Source organism: Dendropsophus ebraccatus, chromosome 3 (assembly GCF_027789765.1).
Source record: "Dendropsophus ebraccatus isolate aDenEbr1 chromosome 3, aDenEbr1.pat, whole genome shotgun sequence".
NCBI classification, from domain to species: Eukaryota; Metazoa; Chordata; class Amphibia; order Anura; family Hylidae; genus Dendropsophus; species Dendropsophus ebraccatus.
In genome coordinates, this window is record NC_091456.1 from 115,962,881 (window position 1) to 115,982,601 (window position 19,721).

Consider the following 19,721-nt stretch of genomic DNA (forward strand, 5'->3'; position numbering starts at 1 on the left):
GGAAACTGCACCCCTCAGGGAATCTAACAAGGGGTGCAGTGAGGATATGGACCCCTTGATGACGGGCACATTTGTGCCATGAAAGTGAAAAAATGACATTTTTCCCTTTCACGTCACATTGTTCCACATTTGTGCCCGTCACCAGTGGGGTCCATATGCTCACTGAACCCCTTGTTAGATTCCTTGAGGGGTGTAGTTTCCAGAATGGGGTCACTTGTGGGGGGTTTCCAGTGTCTTGGCAGCACGAGGGCTCTGTAAATACGACATGGCCCTTGAAATCCTTTTCAGTGAAATTCAGCTTCCAAAAGCCAATTGGCACTCCTTCCCTTTGGAGGCTCGTCCTGCGCCCCCTTGGCACTTTATCGCCACATGTGGGGTATTTCCGTACTCGGGAGAAACTGCGCTACACATTTTGTGTCTTTTTTTGCCTCTTATCCCTTTAAGTAAATGAAAAATTGAAGGCTAGATCAACGTTTTAGTGTAAAAAAATTTTTTTTCTTTTTTCACGCCATATTGTTTGGAAAATCTGTGAAGCACCTGTGGGGTCCAGATGCTCACCGCACCCCTTGTTACATTCCTTGAGGGGTGTAGTTTTCTAAATGGTGTCCCTTTAGGGGTGTTTTTTAGGTTTTGGCACCCCAGAGCCTCTGCCAACCTGACGTGGTCAAAAATGACCAAATATAACGGAGGCGTTGAAATTCACTAGGCGCTCCTTTATATCTGAGGCTTGTGGTTGCGTAAAATAGCGCAATAGTGTCACATATGGGGTATTTCTATAAACTGCAGAAACGGGACAATAATTATTGGGGTGCATTTCTCTGGTAATAGGTTTATAATTATGAAAAATATTGGATTACAATAAAATCTCTGCACAGAAAATTAAAATTTTCAAATTCCTTACACACTTAGCTTTTATTTCTGTGACTCCCCTAAAGGGTTAAAACACTTTCTGGATATGCTTTTGCAGAGTTTGGGGGGTGCAGTTTCTGAAATGGGGTGCTTTGTGGGGCTTTCTAACATACAGGCCCCTCAAATACACTTTAAACCTGAACAGGTCCCTAAAAATATCAGATTTTGAAATTTTACTGAAAATTTGGAAATTTGCTGCTAATGTTTTAAGCTTCCTATCGTCTAAAAAAAATGAAAGATAGTTTAATAAATGCCGCCAACATAAAGTAGACATGTTGCTAATGCTATTTAATATATAATTTATGTGGTATAACCACTTTCTGTATACGCAAAAAAGTTTTAAAGTTGGAAAAATGCATTTTTTCACATTATTTGGGTTTTTTTCATAAAGATTTATGAGTATCGACTCCAATTTACCAGAAATGAAAAGTACAATATGTCACGAGAAAACAATTTCAGAATCAGCCGGATAGGTTAAAGCATCCCGAAGTTATTAATGAATAAAGTGACACTGGTCATATTCATAAAATTTGTCTCTGTCATTAAGGCCATTTCAGGCTCTGTCCTTAAGGGGTTAAGGACAGAGCCTGAAATGGCCTTAAGGACCAGGCCAATTGTCACTTTTTTGCGGTTTTCGTTTTTTCCTCCTCGCCTTCTGAGACCCATAACACTTTTATTTTTCACCTACAGGGCCATGTGAGGGCTTGTTTTTTTTCAGGAACAGGTGTACTTTGTAATGGAGTCTTTAAAGGGGTTGTCCGGCGATAAAAAATTATTCACAGAATAACACACATTACAAAGTTATACAACTTTGTAATGTATGTTATGTCTGTGAATGGCCCCCTTCCCCGTGTTTCCCCCCACCCACGCTAGACCCGGAAGTGTGGTGCATTATACTCACCGCATGTCGTGTCGTCCACGGTCTCCGATCGTCAGCAGTGACGTCTTCTTCGTAAGTCCGGCGGATCTTCCCGAGTGCTGGCCGCCCTCTGCAGCGTCATCCGAAGCTCAGCCGCGATTGGCTGAGCATAACTGTGCTCAGCCAATCGCGGCTGAGCGGCTGATGACGCGGCCACGTCATCAGCTGCTCAGCCGCGATTGGCTGAGCACAGTTATGCTCAGCCAATCGCGGCTGAGCTTCGGATGACGCTGCAGAGGGCGGCCAGCACTCGGGAAGATCCGCTGGCCTCCCGAAGAAGACGTCACTGCTGAGGATCGGAGACCGTGGTCGGCACGTGACAGGTAATGTATAGCGCACCACACTTCCGGGTACACGGGTGGGGGTGGTGGGACACGGGGAAGGGGGCCATTCACAGACATAACATACATTACAAAGTTGTATAACTTTGTAATGTGTGTTATTCTGTGAATAATTTTTTTCGCCGGACAACCCCTTTAAATCTGCCATAAAATGAATGACTGAACCCTCAAAATATAATTTATGGGGTGAACATGGATCAAAAAAATTTAATTCCGCAAGTTTTGGGGGGCTTCCATGTTTACGTAATGCACGATAAAACTGAATTTGTTCGTTATTATATTGGTCAGTCTAAACACGGCGATATGCATGTTTTCTAGGCTTTCTAATGTTTCTTAGGCTTTCTATCTGCTTTCTAATTAGCAGTAAAACTTTTTTTTTTTTGCAAATAGGTGTATTAAAATGGCCCTATTGTGAATCTTATAGCGCTTTTTATTTGTTCACGTACGGGGTCGTATGAGGCATAATTTTTTGAGCCATAATCTAGTTTTTACTAGTAACATTTATTTCTAGATTAGATGTAGTGATAGCTTTCATAAAAAAATGTTTTATTCATAAAATGGAATTTTAAAAAAGCAATCTCTGCGGTTTTATGCCGCTTTTTGTTCATGCCGTTCAACCGTGCAGCAACAATATTGTTTTATCTTAATAGATCGGACGATTTTGCATGCTACGGTATATTATATGTTAATTTGCTTTGTTATTTTTATGTGTTTTATGTATAAAATGGGAAGGGGGGGGGGGTGATTTTAACTTTTATTGGGAGAGGGGCTTTGGGACATTTTTCAAAACATTTTTATTTATTTATTTTTCTTACACTTTTATAGTCCCTTTAGGGGACTTTTACTTACATACATACATACATACATACACTACCATTCAAAAGTTTGGGGTCACATTAAAATGTCCTTATTTTTGAAGGAAACGCACTGTACTTTTCAATAAAGATAACTTTAAACTAGTCCTAACTTTAAACAAATACATTGCTAATGTGGTAAATGACTATTGTAGCTGCAAATGTCTGGTTTTTGGTGCAATATCTACATAGGTGTATAGAGGCCCATTTCCAGCAACTATCACTCCAGTGTTCTAATGGTACAATGTGTTTGCTCCTTGGCTCAGAAGGCTAATTGATGATTAGAAAACCCTTGTGCAATCATGTTCACACATCTGAAAACAGTCTAGCTCGTTACAGAAGCTACAAAACTGACCTTCCTTTGAACAGATTGTGTTTCAGGAGCATCACATTTGTGGGGTCAATTAAACACTCAAAATGGCCAAAAAAAAGAGAACTTTCATCTGAAATGCGACAGTCTATTCTTGTTCTTAGAAATGAAGGCTATTCCATGCGAGAAATTGCTAAGAAATTGAAGATTTCCTACAACTGTGTGTACTACTCCCTTCAGAGGACAGCACAAAAAGGCTCTAACCAGAGTAGAAAAAGAAGTGGGAGGCCGCGTTGCACAACTAAGCAAGAAGATAAGCACATTAGTTTGAGTCTCTAGTTTGAGAAACAGATGCCTCACAGGTCCCCAACTGGCATCTTCATTAAATAATACCCGCAAAACACCAGTGCCAACATCTACAGTGAAGAGGCAGCTGCGGGATTTTGGGCTTCAGGGCAGAGTGGCAAAGAAAAAGCCATATCTGAGACTGGCCAATAAAAGAAAAAGATTAAGATGGGCAAAAGAACACAGACATTGGATAGAGGAAGACTGGAAAAAAGTGTTGTGGACGGATGAATCCAAGTTTGAGGTGTTTGGATCACAAAGAAGAATACCCAGTGGACAGCGCTTGATTGGAGCCAATTTTATCCTACAACAGGACAATGACCCTAAACACACCTCCAAATTGTGCAAGAACTATTTACAGCAGAAGCAGGCAGCTGGTATTCTATCGGTAATGGAGTGGCCAGCGCAGTCACTAGATCTGAACCCCATTGAGCTGTTCTGGGAGCAGCTTGATCGTATAGTACGCCAGAAGTGCCCATCCAACCAATCCAACTTGTGGGAGCTGCTTCTAGAAGCGTGGGGTGCAATTTCTCCAGCTTACCGCAACAGATTAATAGCTAGAATGCCAAAGGTGTGCAATGCTGTAATTGCTGCAAAAGGAGGATTCTTTGGCGAAAGCAAAGTTAGATGTAAAAACAATGTTATTTCAAATACAAATCATCATTTCTAACCTTGTCAATGTCTTGACTTTATGTTCTATTCATTTCGCAACATATGGTGGTGAATAAGTGTGACTTTTCATGGAAAACACAAAATTGTTTGGGTGACCCCAAACTTTTGAATGGTAGTGTGTGTACATACATACATACATACATTGGATTCTATATACTGATCACTGCTATGCCATAGCATAGCAGGGATCAGTGTTATCTGCAGTCTTCTGATATATCCAGAATATCCTCTGGATCCTGGTGATGTGTTCCCTGAAATAGACTAAAAGGCATCCTCTAACTCTGTCACGGTGATGTTTCTCTCCAACTCCTTTCTTGTGTCCTCTGCCACAGGCAATTTCCAAAACATCTGATTTCTTTAAATATTACGTCATCCTGGCCAAATCCCACCGGAGCTCCGCAACAAGGGGGGCATGGTCTGAAATGGATTTGGGTGCTTATTGGACATTTCTCACAGATGTTAAGGCTAGAAGATTACAAAGTAGTAGATCGATGTGCAGTGCTGCATCTTAAAGGGAACCAATCAGCACTGTGCTGATATGGTTCCCTGCAGCAGTGTATAGAGCTACTGTGCAGCCTATGGCACGTACCTGCTGTGGCTGCAGCAGTAGCTTTGCCGGGGAGAAAAAGAAGTTAAATCCAGTCGCTTGAGAAAGGGAGAGAGGCGGCAACTAGTCATCTGGGCGGGCAGCCACCTGGGGCTAGTCACCACTCTCTGCCTGTCAGTGCACAGTGTGTGATGATTGACAGGCAGAGAGGCTACTAACAGGCCTCTCTTCTGCTAGGATCTTCTAAACCTGGCCCCACAGACTGCTCTGTTCCCTCATCACCCAGAGCTTCAGGGCATTCTTCCCCCTCTAAAGGAGGAAAACTTGAGCCCTTTTGCTGACTTAACGGGTGAGCCTGTCTTAGCCACCAGTGATTTTATGAAATTTTTAAGTTTTAGAAGCGACACCCTGTTTGTTAGGGGTGACTCTCTTCCTGATTTATGGTTCTGCGCTTTAGGTGGCATATTTGTATCTTCCTGGAAAAAACTGAGAGAATAAAAAAAGCCTGTGGTGGATAATAACAGAAGGTCTGATTAAAGGAGAAGTTCGACAAAGATTTTTATTGTATTGCCCCCCAAAAAGTTATACAAATCACCAATATACACTTATTATGGGTAAATGCACATGAAATGCTTTTTTCCCTGCACTTTCTACTGCATCAAGGCTTCCCTTCCTGGATAAAATGATGTCACAACCCGACTCCCAGAGCTGTGCGGGCTGTGGCTGCTGGAAAGGATGATGGCAGAGGGATGCTCAGTGTCCCTCCAGTGCCCTGTGTCCCTCAGTGTCCCTCTGCCATCATCCTCTCCAGCAGCCACAGCCCGCACAGCTCTGGGAGTTGCGTTGTAACATCACCATTATATCAAGGACATGAAGCCTTGATGCAGTAGTAAGTGATGTCACAACCCGACTCCCAGAGCTGTGTCGGCTGTGGCTGCTGGAGAGGATGATGGCAGAGGGACTCTTAGGGACACAAGGCACTGGAGGGACACTGAGCATCCCTCTGCCATCATCCTCTCCAGCAGCCACAGCCCAGACAGCTCTGGGAGTCTGGTCGTGACCTCACCATTTTATCCAGTAACTGAAACCTTGATGCAGTAGTAAGTGCATGGAAAAAGCACTTTTATGTGTATTTCCCATAATACGTGTATATTGGTAATTTTTTACAACTTTTGGGGGGGCAATACAATACTTTTTCACTGGGCTTCTCTTTTAACCCTCTAATCCAGGGGTACTCAATAATTTTTAGTCAAGGTCTATTGTCAGGTGAAGGTCCAAGCTGAACATCAATAATAAACGTGTTTTGTTAACTTTTCACAAAGGTTGTTGAACTATTTACATACAGAATTGATGCCCCTGTGCGCTCTCCCCCAGTAGTATAAAGCCCCCCCCTGTGTGCTCTCCCCCAGTAGTATATAGCCCCGCTGTGCGCTCTCCCCCAATAGAACATAGCTCCCCTGTGCGCTCTCCCCCAGTAGTATATAGCTCCCTCTGTGCGCTCTCCCCCAATAGTATATAGCTCCCTCTGTGCGCTCTCCCCCAATAGTATATAGCCCCCCTGTACGCTCTCCCCCAGTAGTATGTAGCTCCCCTGTGCGCTCTCCACCTGTAGGATATAGCCCCCCTGTGCGCTTTCCCCCTAGTATTATATAGGCCCCCGTGCGCTCTCCCCCTCCCATATATCATTAAAAAAAAACTCTTATACTCACCTGGGTCCGGGTGTCTCCTCTTCTCTTCCCTCTTGTAATATATAGCCCCCCTGTGCTCTCTCCCCCTGTAGGATATAGCCCCCCTGTGCGCTTTCCCCCTAGTAGTTTATAGGCCCCCGTGCACTCTCCCCCTTCCATATATCATTAAAAAAAACCTCTTATACTCACCTGGGTCCGGGTGTCTCCTCTTCTCTTCCCTCTTGTAATATATAGCCCCCCTGTGCTCTCTCCCCCTGTAGTATATAGCCCACCTGTGCTCTCTCCCCCTGTAGCATATAGCCCCCTTGTGCGCTCTCCCCCTGTAGCCTCCTTGTGTACTCTCCCCCTGTGGTATATAGCTCACTGTGCGCTCCCTCAGTAGTATATAGGCCCCTGTGCGCTCTCCCCCTCCCATATAACATAAAAAAAAAAACACTTATACTCACCTGGGTCCAGGCGTCTCCTCTTCTCTTCCCTCTTGTGGCCGCACTGCAGCGGTCACAAGAGGCCGCTCTCCCCTTGTCCTGGTGCCTGCGTAGTGACGTCACTCGAGTGCCGACACCAGGAGCAGAATGCGGCCTCTTGTGACCGCTGCGGCGGCCAGTGAGGGGTGAGTGACCGAGAGGGAGGCGATGGCTCTCTCTCTGTCAGTGTCGTTACGAGCGCTCATAATTACTGTGCAGAGCGCAGCTAGCAGCAGGGGTCCAGACAGCTGGTCCATGAGTTGAAGACCCCTGCTCTAATCCCTGCAATCAACAAAAGGCAAGGGCAAGGATGCAGTTCACCTATGTAAACCCAATGTGTGCCCACATTGGGTTTATACTCCCCTCACTTTTTGCATGCACTTATACATACAGATGTACACCCTTATAAAGAGTTGTGGGACCTGTGTACCAAGAGCTAATATTGTTAAGATCTGAGACCAATTACAATTATCAAGTAAGTAGTACCCTCCCACCTCCTCTGTGTAAATTCTCTGAACTATTCAGAGTCCCAGCTCCGTCTAAGGCTGGGTTCACACTATGTATATTTCAGTCAGTATTGTGGTCCTCATATTGCAACCAAAACCAGGAGTGGATTGAAAACACAGAAAGGATCTGTTCACACAATGTTGAAATTGAGTGGATGGCCGCCATTTAATGGCAAATATTTGCTGTTATTTTAAAACAACGGCTGTTATATTGAAATAATGGCAGTTATTTACTGTTATATATATATCTCAGTGCAGACCCGGGAGAAAGAGTTACAACCGGTTTAACTGCAGCTAGTAGTTGGTATACATGGTATGTGGATCCTGCATCTTTTATTTCAACCACAAATCATACACCCACAAAACTCTTCCCTCGCATTTTGAATACAGTTATAGTTACATGGAGTGGTGATCACGTTTAACCTATTTATGAAATCCCATGACCAGAAACTAATGTAGTTGGCATCAATTGTAGAGTGTAAATGCTATTGCATGACAGTCTAAGGCCAATTACTATGGTAAAGACAGACCTACTATGGTAAAAACGGTGCTACCATCCTACCTCTTCTATGTGAACTCGAGTGAGAATAAGCATTAATAAAATAACTACCCTGATATAGGCTGAGGGAAGAAGTTACCAGTCACATATATCGTATATTGAGTTCCCTGAGCCATAAAACTGTTATTTGCATCAGTTATACAACGTAAATACACTGCTACTCAGCCCTCGCAGGGCAATTGCTATTAATCGGTAGACCACTTCTGGGTGGGCTGTCTCTGTGCGTCCAAAGCACCGTGCTCTTACTGCCACTAACACATTTATGGATACAGTTCTTAAGCATGACAATTCAGCTGCTCGAATACGAGCATAGAAAATAGTTACAACCATACAGGTAGCAAAAAGCAAATGAAGTTCATCATATGTGAAACTTGTCATGGGGTCACTAGGGAAACATGAATGACGCATGAGGCAGGAGGGACCCACTCTATAGTAATCAAGAGCAACCGCGTTAGTTGAAAAGGACAGGAGATCAGGCATAGTCATAGTAGTGTTACAACAGCTTAAGCCGCCCCAGCACCCGAAGTGCAGGTTTCCACTGGCGTCCCACATCATGGCATAAGGCGGGGGTACTTGTTGATACAGGGTAGCTTACCTACGCTGCCCCATGTGAAGTCTTCTTCACCAGGCTAAACAATGCCTAGAGAGAACACCGCCAAGGACTATCTTACAGCAGCCATCTTGGCCATGTATGCCTGCTCTGTGTCGTCCGTCCTTTTATTCACTGCCCACTCAGAGACATTGACATGTTATGCACCGTTGCACATCCACTGTAGGGCTAAATCAACTTCCCTATCCTGGCTTACGCCTCTTGCCTCTGCCCCTCTGCAGTGTCCGTCTTTAACAGCTTGGGGAACACCACCCCAGGAAAGCCGCAACTCCCTATTTCATTTTGGAAGCACTGAGGTGTGTCGGGGAAGGGGCAATTTTATAACCTCTCTGTTAATGGCACGCCATTCATGGTGCCATTTATGAGGTATTTGTGGAAACCACACTAACAGTACAAATAATTCATTTTTTTCTGAATTCCACTTAATTAAAATTTTAGTACTGTTAAAAAATAAACTACTTTTTTTTCTAAGCATTAATTGGGGTCTGATATAACTGTTTGCAACCGCAGGATAGGGGACAAGTAAGATTGCGGGTGTCCGACCTCCGAGCCTCCCGGCAATCTCCAGATCGGCCCCCAGCTCCTTTGTCTTCAATACAACGGCGGTTTGGCACGTGACCCGCGGCTCTATTCATTTCTATGGAGCTTCCTGAAAGAGCAGAGTGCTGTACTCTGCTCTATCTGGCGGCTCTATAGAGAATGAATATAGCCACAGGTCACATGCCGACTCGCAGCTTTATTCAAAACAATACACCGAGGGGCACAATCTCTTACTTGACCCCTATTGTATGAACAAGTTTTAACTGGAAAACTCCTTTAACTCTTTATACTATCTTTCACTATTGTCACACATTGCTGCACTTGTGATCCCTAAACTGAATAATTATGACACTGTGACCCCTTAACCCCTTACCTTCGGAGCTGCTTTTGGCATTAGTGAGAGGTCAGATTTGAAAAATACCCAATCCATAATTGTAGTAACTCAGCAACACTTAAACTTATCCAGGTGATTCTGAAATTCTTTTCTTGTGACAAAACATACTTCATGTTAGTATTGGTCGATACAATAACACTTTGTTAGATGCAGAGATTTTCAAACTTTAAAAATGTCAAAATTAAATTTTTTTGTTTTCACAAAGATAGTTACAGGAAAGTAAGATGATGATAATAATAATTCACATTTACAATATGTTTACTCTGTAAGCATTATTTGGTAAAGGTCCTTTCACTTTAGTTTAGCAGCAAATTATTCAAATTTGACATACAGTAACAGTGGGGACAATTGGGTATAGTGACAGAAGCAGCAATCGTGTACACCAACAGCGACAATCAGATGCTCACCAGTCATGGCTCTTCCTCTGCTCCAATGCTCTGACCTCTTCAGGTCAGGTCTGGATGCTGTGTAGTGTACAGGCAGAGCTAATCACGCTGCTTTGATTTACACAGAGGAGCAGCAGCAGAGGAGGACAGGGAACAGTGCGGTCTCTTGTTCCTTCTAGCACCTGGCTGTTCAGTTGTATCAGTATAAAGGATGCGGGTACAAGGAAATATAAGGAAAGCAGCCTGCAGGCTTGCTAATTGCAATTCCCTGAACCACCTGTCGCTGAAAAAAAATATACAATATGTATGTATGTGTTTATATATGTGTAATGTTATGAATTCTTATTTTTATTATAGTATACAACTTCACAAAATCCTATTTCTATTACTATTTTATTTCTTTCAGCTTTTCCATTAAATGGGAACACTGTTTCTCTTGGGAGTGAAGACAGGAAAGATGAACCGAATCCCATGCCCATCCAGAATGCTCCTGAGAATGAAAACAGTCAGTATGGTTTATAGAAATCTACATACTAAAGTGCCTTAAAAGTGTTGGTTGGTAGGATTAATTTATTTTTAAAGGTGCAGACTGGATCGAGGAAAAAATGAGCATTACTCCTCTTAATGATCCTTTTGCTGTTGTAGTGCTCTCCGGGTCTCACTAATGTCCCACCTAATTAATCCATAATTTCTATTAACCCCTTCCCAACCCCTGACATACATGTACGACATGGGTCCAGTGGGTGAAATATGATGCAGGCCCAAGAGCCAAGCCTGCATCAAACCCAGTGGGTTTCTGCTGCTGGAACTCGTTGGTAATGACCAACATCTTGGAAAGCTCAGTTCCATTCATTTACTGTATAGATATCATGATCAATGGAGATTGCAACAATTTAACAGTTTATACCTTTCATTGGTGGTTAAGGTGTCCAATCTGCACCTCTTATAGGCCTTGGTGCCCTGGCGTCTCTGCTGATGGTCTGCCTGTGGCAAATGCATTACACTGATTTATTAAAAGCATGCTTACTTTTAATAGGCCCCTAGAAGGATTGTATATAAATTTTAAAAATAGAAAAAAAAAATCAAATTGCTACCATTTTTCCATTTTCCTACTAAAATAGTAACATGGTTAGTAATAAGGTTCAAAAAGGACAAGAGTCCATCAAGTTCACCTTATAGAAGCCCTACTGTGTTGATTCAGAACAGGGATGTCAAACTCAGGCCCTCCAGCTGTTTTACAACTAAAGCTTTGGCTGTCCAGGCATGATGGGAATTGTAACTTTAAAACAGCTGGAGGGCCTGAGTTTGACAAGTCTGATTCAGAAGAAGGCAAAATCCCTTTTGTGACAGATGCCAATAGCCCCATCACAGGGAGAAAAATAACTTTCCGACTCCAAAATGGCAATAAATCCCTGTATCAACATTCTATCGCATGAAAGCTTGTGCCCATAATTTGTAATATTATATTTTTCAAGACAAGCATCCAGGCCTCCCTTAAACTTTTATTTAATATATAAGACATGACATAATCATGTGTCAGAGAATTTCATAGTGTCACTGCTCTTACAGTAAATAATCTGCATCTCTACGCCTAGTGGAAAAAAAAGTTTCACCACCAGCAGAGTATGCCCTTTGTCATGGTTACAGGCTTAGGTGTAAATAGATCACTTCAAAGATCTCTGTACCGTCCATTCATATATTTATACATTGTGATTAGATCACCCCTAAGATGTTGTTTTTTTTTTAACTAAAAAGCCCTAAGTTTGATAACAGTCTTGGTATTGTCATCCACTCAATCCCTTTGTGACCTTGGTCGCCCCCCCTCTACACCCGCTGCAGTTCAGCTGTCAACTGTACACATTAGTCCAAAAACTATGTTCTTTAGCATGTATGCCTTTTTTCATGCATCCCATTATTTTAATAGCCTTGGTAGCTGCTGCCTGGCACTGATCACTAAAGTTGAGTTTATACTTGGGCTGTAGTAATAAGTGTAAAAACTCAAGTGCATAATCTTATTTATCCACATAAAACTTAATTTGCTATTTATCTGCCCAAGCCTCTAGCTTCGCCAAATCCCTCTGTAATATGATAGGTGATTACTTTACCCAGTTTAGTGTCCTCTGCAAAAATGGAGATTCGATTCTGTAGCCCCTCTACAAGGTCAATAATAAACATATTGAAAAGAGAACCCAATACCGAGCCCTGCAGTACCCCACCTGTAACTGTGACCCAATCAGAAAACATAGCCGTCATTTTTGGAACATACTCAGCCAGTTACTTAGCCATTAACATATGTTTTTCCCTAGTCCCAACATCCTCATTTTATACACCTACCTTTTATGCATCACAGTATCAAATGCCTTTTGAGAAGTCCAAATGCATGAAGTCCACACCCTTACCCAGGTCCGGTCTTTAACTGATGATCTCATGGAAGCTAATCAGATTGGTCATGATCCCTCATAAAACCATGCTGGTGTTGTGTTAGAGATGCTATCCTAATGAAAATAATCTTATTACAAACCCTCAAATAATCTTTATTTGCAGGAATTAAGTATTGTGTTAGACAGTTTCTTATTCCTAATATTTAAACATATTTTGTACTTTGGAATTGCAGCATGCAGAATTGTCAAAGTCAAAAATTTAACATATTTGGTCACATCACATTAAAGGACAGTGCAATATAAACTGATCAAAAAGCTGCATTATTAGCAAAAACTACAAAAATCTGCAGAAAATTTGTCCTCCCACAGCTCCGTAGGTGGGGAAAAAAAAGCTACCCAAGCTTGGCATCAATGTATTCGTACTGACATGTACTATACATCTATAGCATGCCAGTTTTCCCATAAAATTTTTTCCCACAAATTAGCATTTTTATTATACCAGTAAAAGGTATAACTTTGCCTGCAAAAAATAAGCCCTCATATTGCTTTGTCAGTGGAAAAAGAAAAACATTTTGATTTTATGTTTTTTTTCTACCTCCTCACCCTCCAAAACTCATACGTTAGGAGAGCGGGAAGAGATTAAAGTTTCACTGTCTTATAATTTTCAAAATCTAAATTAACTGGAGATGTGAAATAAAGCATGTTTGCAATATACATTTATCATTATTTTGTTTCAAAGCATGATAACAAATTGAGCCGGGACTTCCTGCGTTTAGACTCCCCCGAACCAGCACAAGACCCCCCCCTCAACCAGCACAAGACAAAATCTGCCTTAAAGTTAGACTTGAAATCTAGTTCCAGTCTCTTGGTTTTAAAGCACGATAAAATAATGAACGTAAATTGCAAACCTGCTTTATTTTATAGTTATTTCACATCTGTTGATTTTAGATTTTAAAAGTTTAAAACTACAGTGGCACTTCAAGGAAAGTCTCCTCAAAGTATTTGTATGTTTAAACTGACACTATTTTTATTTAAAAAAATTATTAGATATACTCTGTGTTAGATTAGATGACTTTTTTTTGTTTCCCTTTAATGTCTTTTCCTGTAGTTATCAGCAAGTCGTACATATGAACCTGCTGACATGCACCTGCAGGGGAAGAGATGCAGATTCCAGCAATGATCTTATTATCCTCCTTGGCACGGTTTAGTACTTTAGGCAAAGGATATATGTAAACTAGATGTGCATTTCCAGGGAAACACATAGGGATTTATTAAACTGGTGTAAAGTATAACTGGCTCAGTTACCCCTAGCAACCAATCAGATTCCACCTTTCATTCCTCACAGATTCTTTAATTGGTGTAAAGTAGAACTGTCTCAGTCGCCCCTAGCAACCAATCAGCTTCCACCTTTCATTTTTCAGATACCACCTTTCATTCCTCACAGATTGTTTGAAAAATGAAAGGTGGAATCTGATTGGTTTCTAGGGGCAACTAAAACAATTCTACTTTACACCGATTTGATAAATCTTCCCCATAGTGCTTGAAAAGAGCACCCCTTTTCACAATAACTTCCCTTTAAGAGCAACTTTAACCCTTCATACCCTTCTTTTTAAGAGCGATTTTGGTACAACCCCTTTAAAAGCGGATGTGGCCCTGGCCCTTTAACCCCTAGACGACCCAGAGCGTACCTGTACGTCCCGGCAACGCTAGGGGAGTTCAGAGCGGGGCCGCGGTCCCGGGTGCCGCTTGTAGCCCAGGACCGCGGCTATTAGCGGGCACGGTCCAATCGCCGTGCCCGCTAATTAAGTATTCAGATGCAGCTATCAACTTTGACAGCTGCATCTGAACACTTACTGCAGCCCTTCCCTGGTGTCTAGCGGGGTGGATAGCCCCCCTGTGACGCGATCGCGGAGGGGCGATCCCTGCTTTTGACCTGGGCCGAGGTCTGCGCTGTAATGGCACTGATCTCGGCTCGGCACTCTTACTTTCGGCTGCAGCAGCCGAAAGCAATAGAATGCCTATCTCATCGATCTATGTAGTATAACTATACTGCATAGATCTCAATGACAGATCCGTGTACTTATACTAGAAGCCTCCCTGGGGGACTTCTAGTACAAATGTAAAAAAAAGTGATATTATTAATTTAAAAAAAAAAACTCCCCTAATAAAGGTTTTAATCATCCCCTTTTCCCATGTTATAAATAATAAACATGTTTTATATCGCCGCATGCGTAATCGCCCAAAATATAAATTTATTCAATTCCCGATCTCGCACGGTAAATGGCGTAAGCGCAAAAAAATCCCAACGTGCAAAATTGTGCATTTTTGGTCACATCACATCAAATCCAGAAAAATTGTAATAAAAAGCGATCAAAAAGTCGCATATGCGCAATCACGGTACCGATAAAAAGGACACAACATGGCGCAAAAAATTACACCTCACATAGCACCATAGACTAAAGGATAAAAGCGCTATAAGCATGGTAACCATTTTAAGGAACATATATTTAACAATGGTTTTAATTTTTTAAAAGCCACCCCAGGGTGAACGGCGTAAAAACAAAACAAAAACAAATTTAAAAAGTGTTTTTTTTTTCAATTTCACAAGACATTTAATTTTTTTCTGCTTTTGCAGTGTACTTTATGAAAAAATTCAGCCCGTCATTGCAAAGTAGTGGCACAAAAAAAAAAAATGCTCATGTGGGTTTCTAGGTGGAAAAATGCAACTGCTATGGCCTTTTAAGCACAAGGAGGAAAAAATGAAAATGCAAAAATTTTAATTGGCCCGGTCCTCTAAGGGTTAAGAGCTAATTCAGGATCGGCCCTTTAAAAGCTAATTTGATACAGACTCCTTAACAGTGACATCAGCAGTCTTACAATAGTAAAGAAAATTGCTTGGTTACCATGACAATCATGTGGAAATCTGTATTTATATCAGTGAGACAAAATCAATCCTCTACATCAGGGATGTCAAACTCAGGCCCTCCAGCTGTTGCAAAACTACAAGTCCCATCATGCCTGAACAGCCAAAGCTACTTTTAAAACAGCTGAAGGGCCTGTATTTGACATGTCTGCTCTACATCTTCTATTGGCCAATAGTGGACATTTGACTTTGTGGGTGTTGTGAGGCATTGACTGACAAGACCTGCGAGTTTTATTGGCTGCTACATATCAGCTATTTGCGGCCGGGGCTGCGGGGGGCGATCGGGCGGCTGGGGCTGCGGGCGGCTGGCTGGAGCATATACTTCACCTGGTCCCTGCTTCGGCTTGCTGAAGACATCGGGAACCGCCGGAGCCGGGATCAGGTGAAGTATCAGCTCCCGCGGCCGGGGGGTGAATGGGGTGGGCTGCAAACAAACTCGCAGCAGGGATGTACATCCCTGCTGCGTGTTTGTCTGCCATTAAAAGTATAGGGCCGGGATCTGCAGCGAATCTCGCTGCAAAAACGCAGCATGGAGACTCGCTGCAGACCCGCCAAGTGTGTTTGTAACCTTAACGTAAATTTCTTAATTTGATCGAAATGAAAAATACTTGGCACACCTCTTACTGCTGAGGGCTTCAAAACGCAGTTTGAATGCAATCTGTTTGCAAATCTGTTCATACTGTATTAATCGCAGAAGAAATATATAAAAAAAAGAATACGGATTGCACTCATTATAGTGCTTGAATTTGGTGCACTGGGGGTGTGCCCCGCCCACCTTTCACTTATTTATTGCCTCCTTCTTATGAATATTAGTATATGCATAAGTAGTGATGTCTCCCTCCCCAGATCTTGCGCAGTAACACTAGCCCGGCCCATAGAGGTGCTGTTACTGTACAAGTGTGAGATCTTGGCTGAGGGGGGAGACCTGTATGCATATGAATATGCATAAGTAGGAGTCTATGAATGAGCTGACATGCAGACAAGAAGGTGCACCAAACGGGCTAATTTACATTTATACTTTGATCTTATCCTCCATGGTGCCATTTTTAAGAATTTTTAGCCATTGTTTTGAAGGGAAGAGATGCAGATTCAAAGTCCTTTTACATGGAAACTGACTGTGGAATTTCTGCTAAACCCGCTGTTTATCATCAATAGTGTAAGGCACATGGACCACCTTGTCTTACTTGTCAGTTTTGTCACTGCTGTGAAGAATACTGGATAGTGTTAAGAGGCGTGTCTGTGACACTGCTGATGTCCACCCTCCTTCACTGCATCACCGAGCAAGATTCACTGATATATCCCCTTCCCCCCCCCCCCCCCCCAAGCCTCTTTGCCTGATTAGTTTAAATCCTATATGGGCACTGTTCAGGCCATGCCCGACACATGCACTGCTGCAACGTGATTTCAACTACTCTGAAGGAGACCTGGCTGTTTATAAGCTTTTGAATGAAGATTTATTTTTATTTTGTAATTTAGGATTACAATTCCCTTTTGTGTTGTAACCATGTATAAGAATTACATATTTTTGCAACTATTTGTACTTGTAATTTTTTTTTAGACTAAGATGTTTGAAGACTAAGTCATTGAATTTTAAATGATTACAGAGTTTCCAAGAAGCTGAGGATCAGAACACCGACATGAATTCCTTTGTTAATGTTGTAAACTACCCATGAATTGCAGACATTGTATCTTGAACCTTGTATTTGAATGCTTGGTTTTGCTTGGATATTTTTTGCTTAGATATTTTTGCCACCGAGCTTCTAAAATTGATATGAACATAAATGGTTTTATAAATAACGTACTGTATATGAGTATTTTTTAGGTGTTACTGTAAACTTTTGTTGATTATAAATATAGCTAATCAAATGTATATTCCTACATACATTAGTAATGTATGATGGTATCTTGTCAGTAAAGCATACTTCTACATTTTATAAAGGCAAGAATTTATTAAAGAAGAGGTACATGATTTTTCACCTTTCCTGTAAAAGGTGTTCCGGTGTCATAAATAAAGTTTGCTTGTTTTTGTAGGTCACTTTTAAATATAACTTGTGTTTAAATACTCCACCATCTTCTAGATCAGCGTTTCCCAACCGGGGTGCCGCGGCACACTGGTATGTCGGGAGAACCCGCCAGGGGTGCCGCGAGATCTTGGTGGGAAATGTGCACTGTCTCTTTAAGCATCCTGAGAAGCTGCGGTCGCGCAGCTTCTCGGGATGCACGGATCACTTTCATGTTCCGCCCGCACTGTGAGCGGGCGGAACATTAAAGTAAGCAGAATATAGGAGCAGAAAGGGTCAGCGTCCTGCTCCTATATTCACTCCCATAGGCTGCCGGCACTTCATGCCAGCAGCCTATGGGAGGCCGGGACGTGACCTCTCTGGCAGGCGTGATGATGTGACGTCATCACGCCTGCCGGAAGTCCCGTCCCCGCGGCTCGCAAGATGGAGCCAGAAGAGGAGGAGAGCTGCTGCCTGCAGCCACACAGCGCGAATTAGGTGAGTAGGATGTTTTGTTGTTTTTTAAGGGGCAGAGCAGGGGGCATTATTAGTTCATGGGGGGCACCTCTGGGGGCATTATTAGTATATGGGGGCACCATTAGCTCATGGGGCACCTCTGGGGGCATTATTCGTTTATCACAGCAGGGAATCCTACATACAGGGGGCATCCCACATTCCTACTCACTTTACTGAACATAACACCAAACAGCACAGTTACTTTGGGAGCCTACAGGAGGGAGAAAGGAAAGGAAGTTGCTAGAAATGTGCGGAGCTTAAATTGTTTGTCTTGCAGGTTCTGAAGAGATGAAAAGTAGCTGGAAGAAATCATCATGGCGGATGGAGAGGAAAAGGGAAAGTGACTCCTCAGATCAAAGAAGATGTTACCTGTGAGTCACTGTATGACCGTTTTCTTATTTTGTAGAACATTATTTAGTAGGGGTGCCCCGAGATGGAAAAGGTTGGGAAGCACTGTTCTAGATGTCTGCTTAGATATGGCCTAAATGGATCATGATGAACAAGGACCTGGCATCAGCAAAAGGTGGACATCCATTTTTCATCTACCATCTTGACTGAGCTGTTTTGACAGCATTTATTGACAACTCCTTACAGCTCCATGGACATAGATGACAGACCCTGTCCTCTTGAGATGAATGTGAAATGTTACCAAACATACGCTGAGAACGTTTAAAGAAATCATTCCACAGGGAGCTGCTATTGTCTAAGGCTTGTTTCACACTATGGGTTTCTCGCCCCCCCCCCCCCCCCTCCTTATCTATTTTATGCAAAAAAAAAAAAAAAAAAAATGTGTGCATCCATTTTGATCTGTTTTTCCATTGACTTCCATTATAAAGGGGAAAAAAAGGATCGAAACACAGATTTTTTTTTTTTTTGTAGTGTACACCAAAACATAGTTACACGCAAAAATAAATGCATTTTGATGCACTTTTTTAAACTTTTTTTAATAGAAATTAATGGAAAAATGGATTAGCATTTTAGCAAATTTCAAAGGCCTGTATGTTAGCAGCATCCCTTTAGAAAATTCAGAGCTACCCATCCTGTGGATTTTGGGGCTTTTTTTTTTATTTTTTTTTATTAGTGTCTTATTGGGCACCATATTGTGTTTGTAAAGTACATGAAGTGCCAAAACAAACCTAAAAATTTATATTTATATATATATATATATACATTCCCAAGACGATGCCATTTCGGAAACTTTACCCCTTAAAATGGAGTTCTTGCCACCATTCTTAAGCTTATATTCAGAACATTTCATATCTTACTGTATAAAGGATTGTTTTGTGATCTCTCCCCTCAAAAATGTATGTTATTGTTGGTGGACAGTTCTATACGGGCAGGGTTTTATGGCTAAGGCACCCCAAATCTCTGCCCACATCTGTGCTGTAGGCCCTACCCCTCAGTAATGTCATCAATATTTATGCCATGCCCCCTCTGCGGCCATTGGAATGGGCTGCCCTAGGCCTAAATGCTAATGATGTCATGGAGGGGACTTATGGTGTATATGTGGGTGGAGATATGAGGTTCCACAGATGTTGAGCCGCACCTCTATGGCACGGTCCACCAACAATGACATACATTTTTGAGGGGCAAGACCACAAAGAAATCCTCTATTTGGTAAGACATGAAATGTCCAGAATATATGCCTAAGAATGGTGCTGAAAACTCTTTGTATGGAAAGGGTGTGACAAGTATCACTTCAATCCCTTTCCCAACTGACCCATTTTAAAAGGCTAGGCAGGGGAATGAGTGTATGGAGGGGTCTGAGGAGCTGATTATATTTTTTTTTAGAAATAGAAAATGGGGGCCATTTGAACTTTTGTAATGTTCAGCTTTTATAATAAACATATTTAGTAT

General features: G+C 42.1%; 1 protein-coding gene across 2 annotated transcripts in view; it reads left to right on the forward strand.

The window, feature by feature from the left end:
* HDGFL2 (HDGF like 2) overlaps positions 1-17,383 on the forward strand; it is a 107,766-nt gene extending 90,383 nt beyond the window's left edge. The window contains exons 15-16 of one of the 2 annotated variants that reach the window (XM_069962563.1): positions 10,451-10,549; positions 16,907-17,383. In XM_069962563.1, the coding sequence (XP_069818664.1) occupies positions 10,451-10,549; positions 16,907-16,911 (104 nt within the window). In that variant the 3' untranslated portion in view covers positions 16,912-17,383. The remainder of the gene's footprint in view (positions 1-10,450; positions 10,550-16,906) is intronic. The other variant, XM_069962562.1, reaches the window with a different exon arrangement.
* The last annotated feature ends 2,338 nt before the right edge of the window (positions 17,384-19,721 follow it).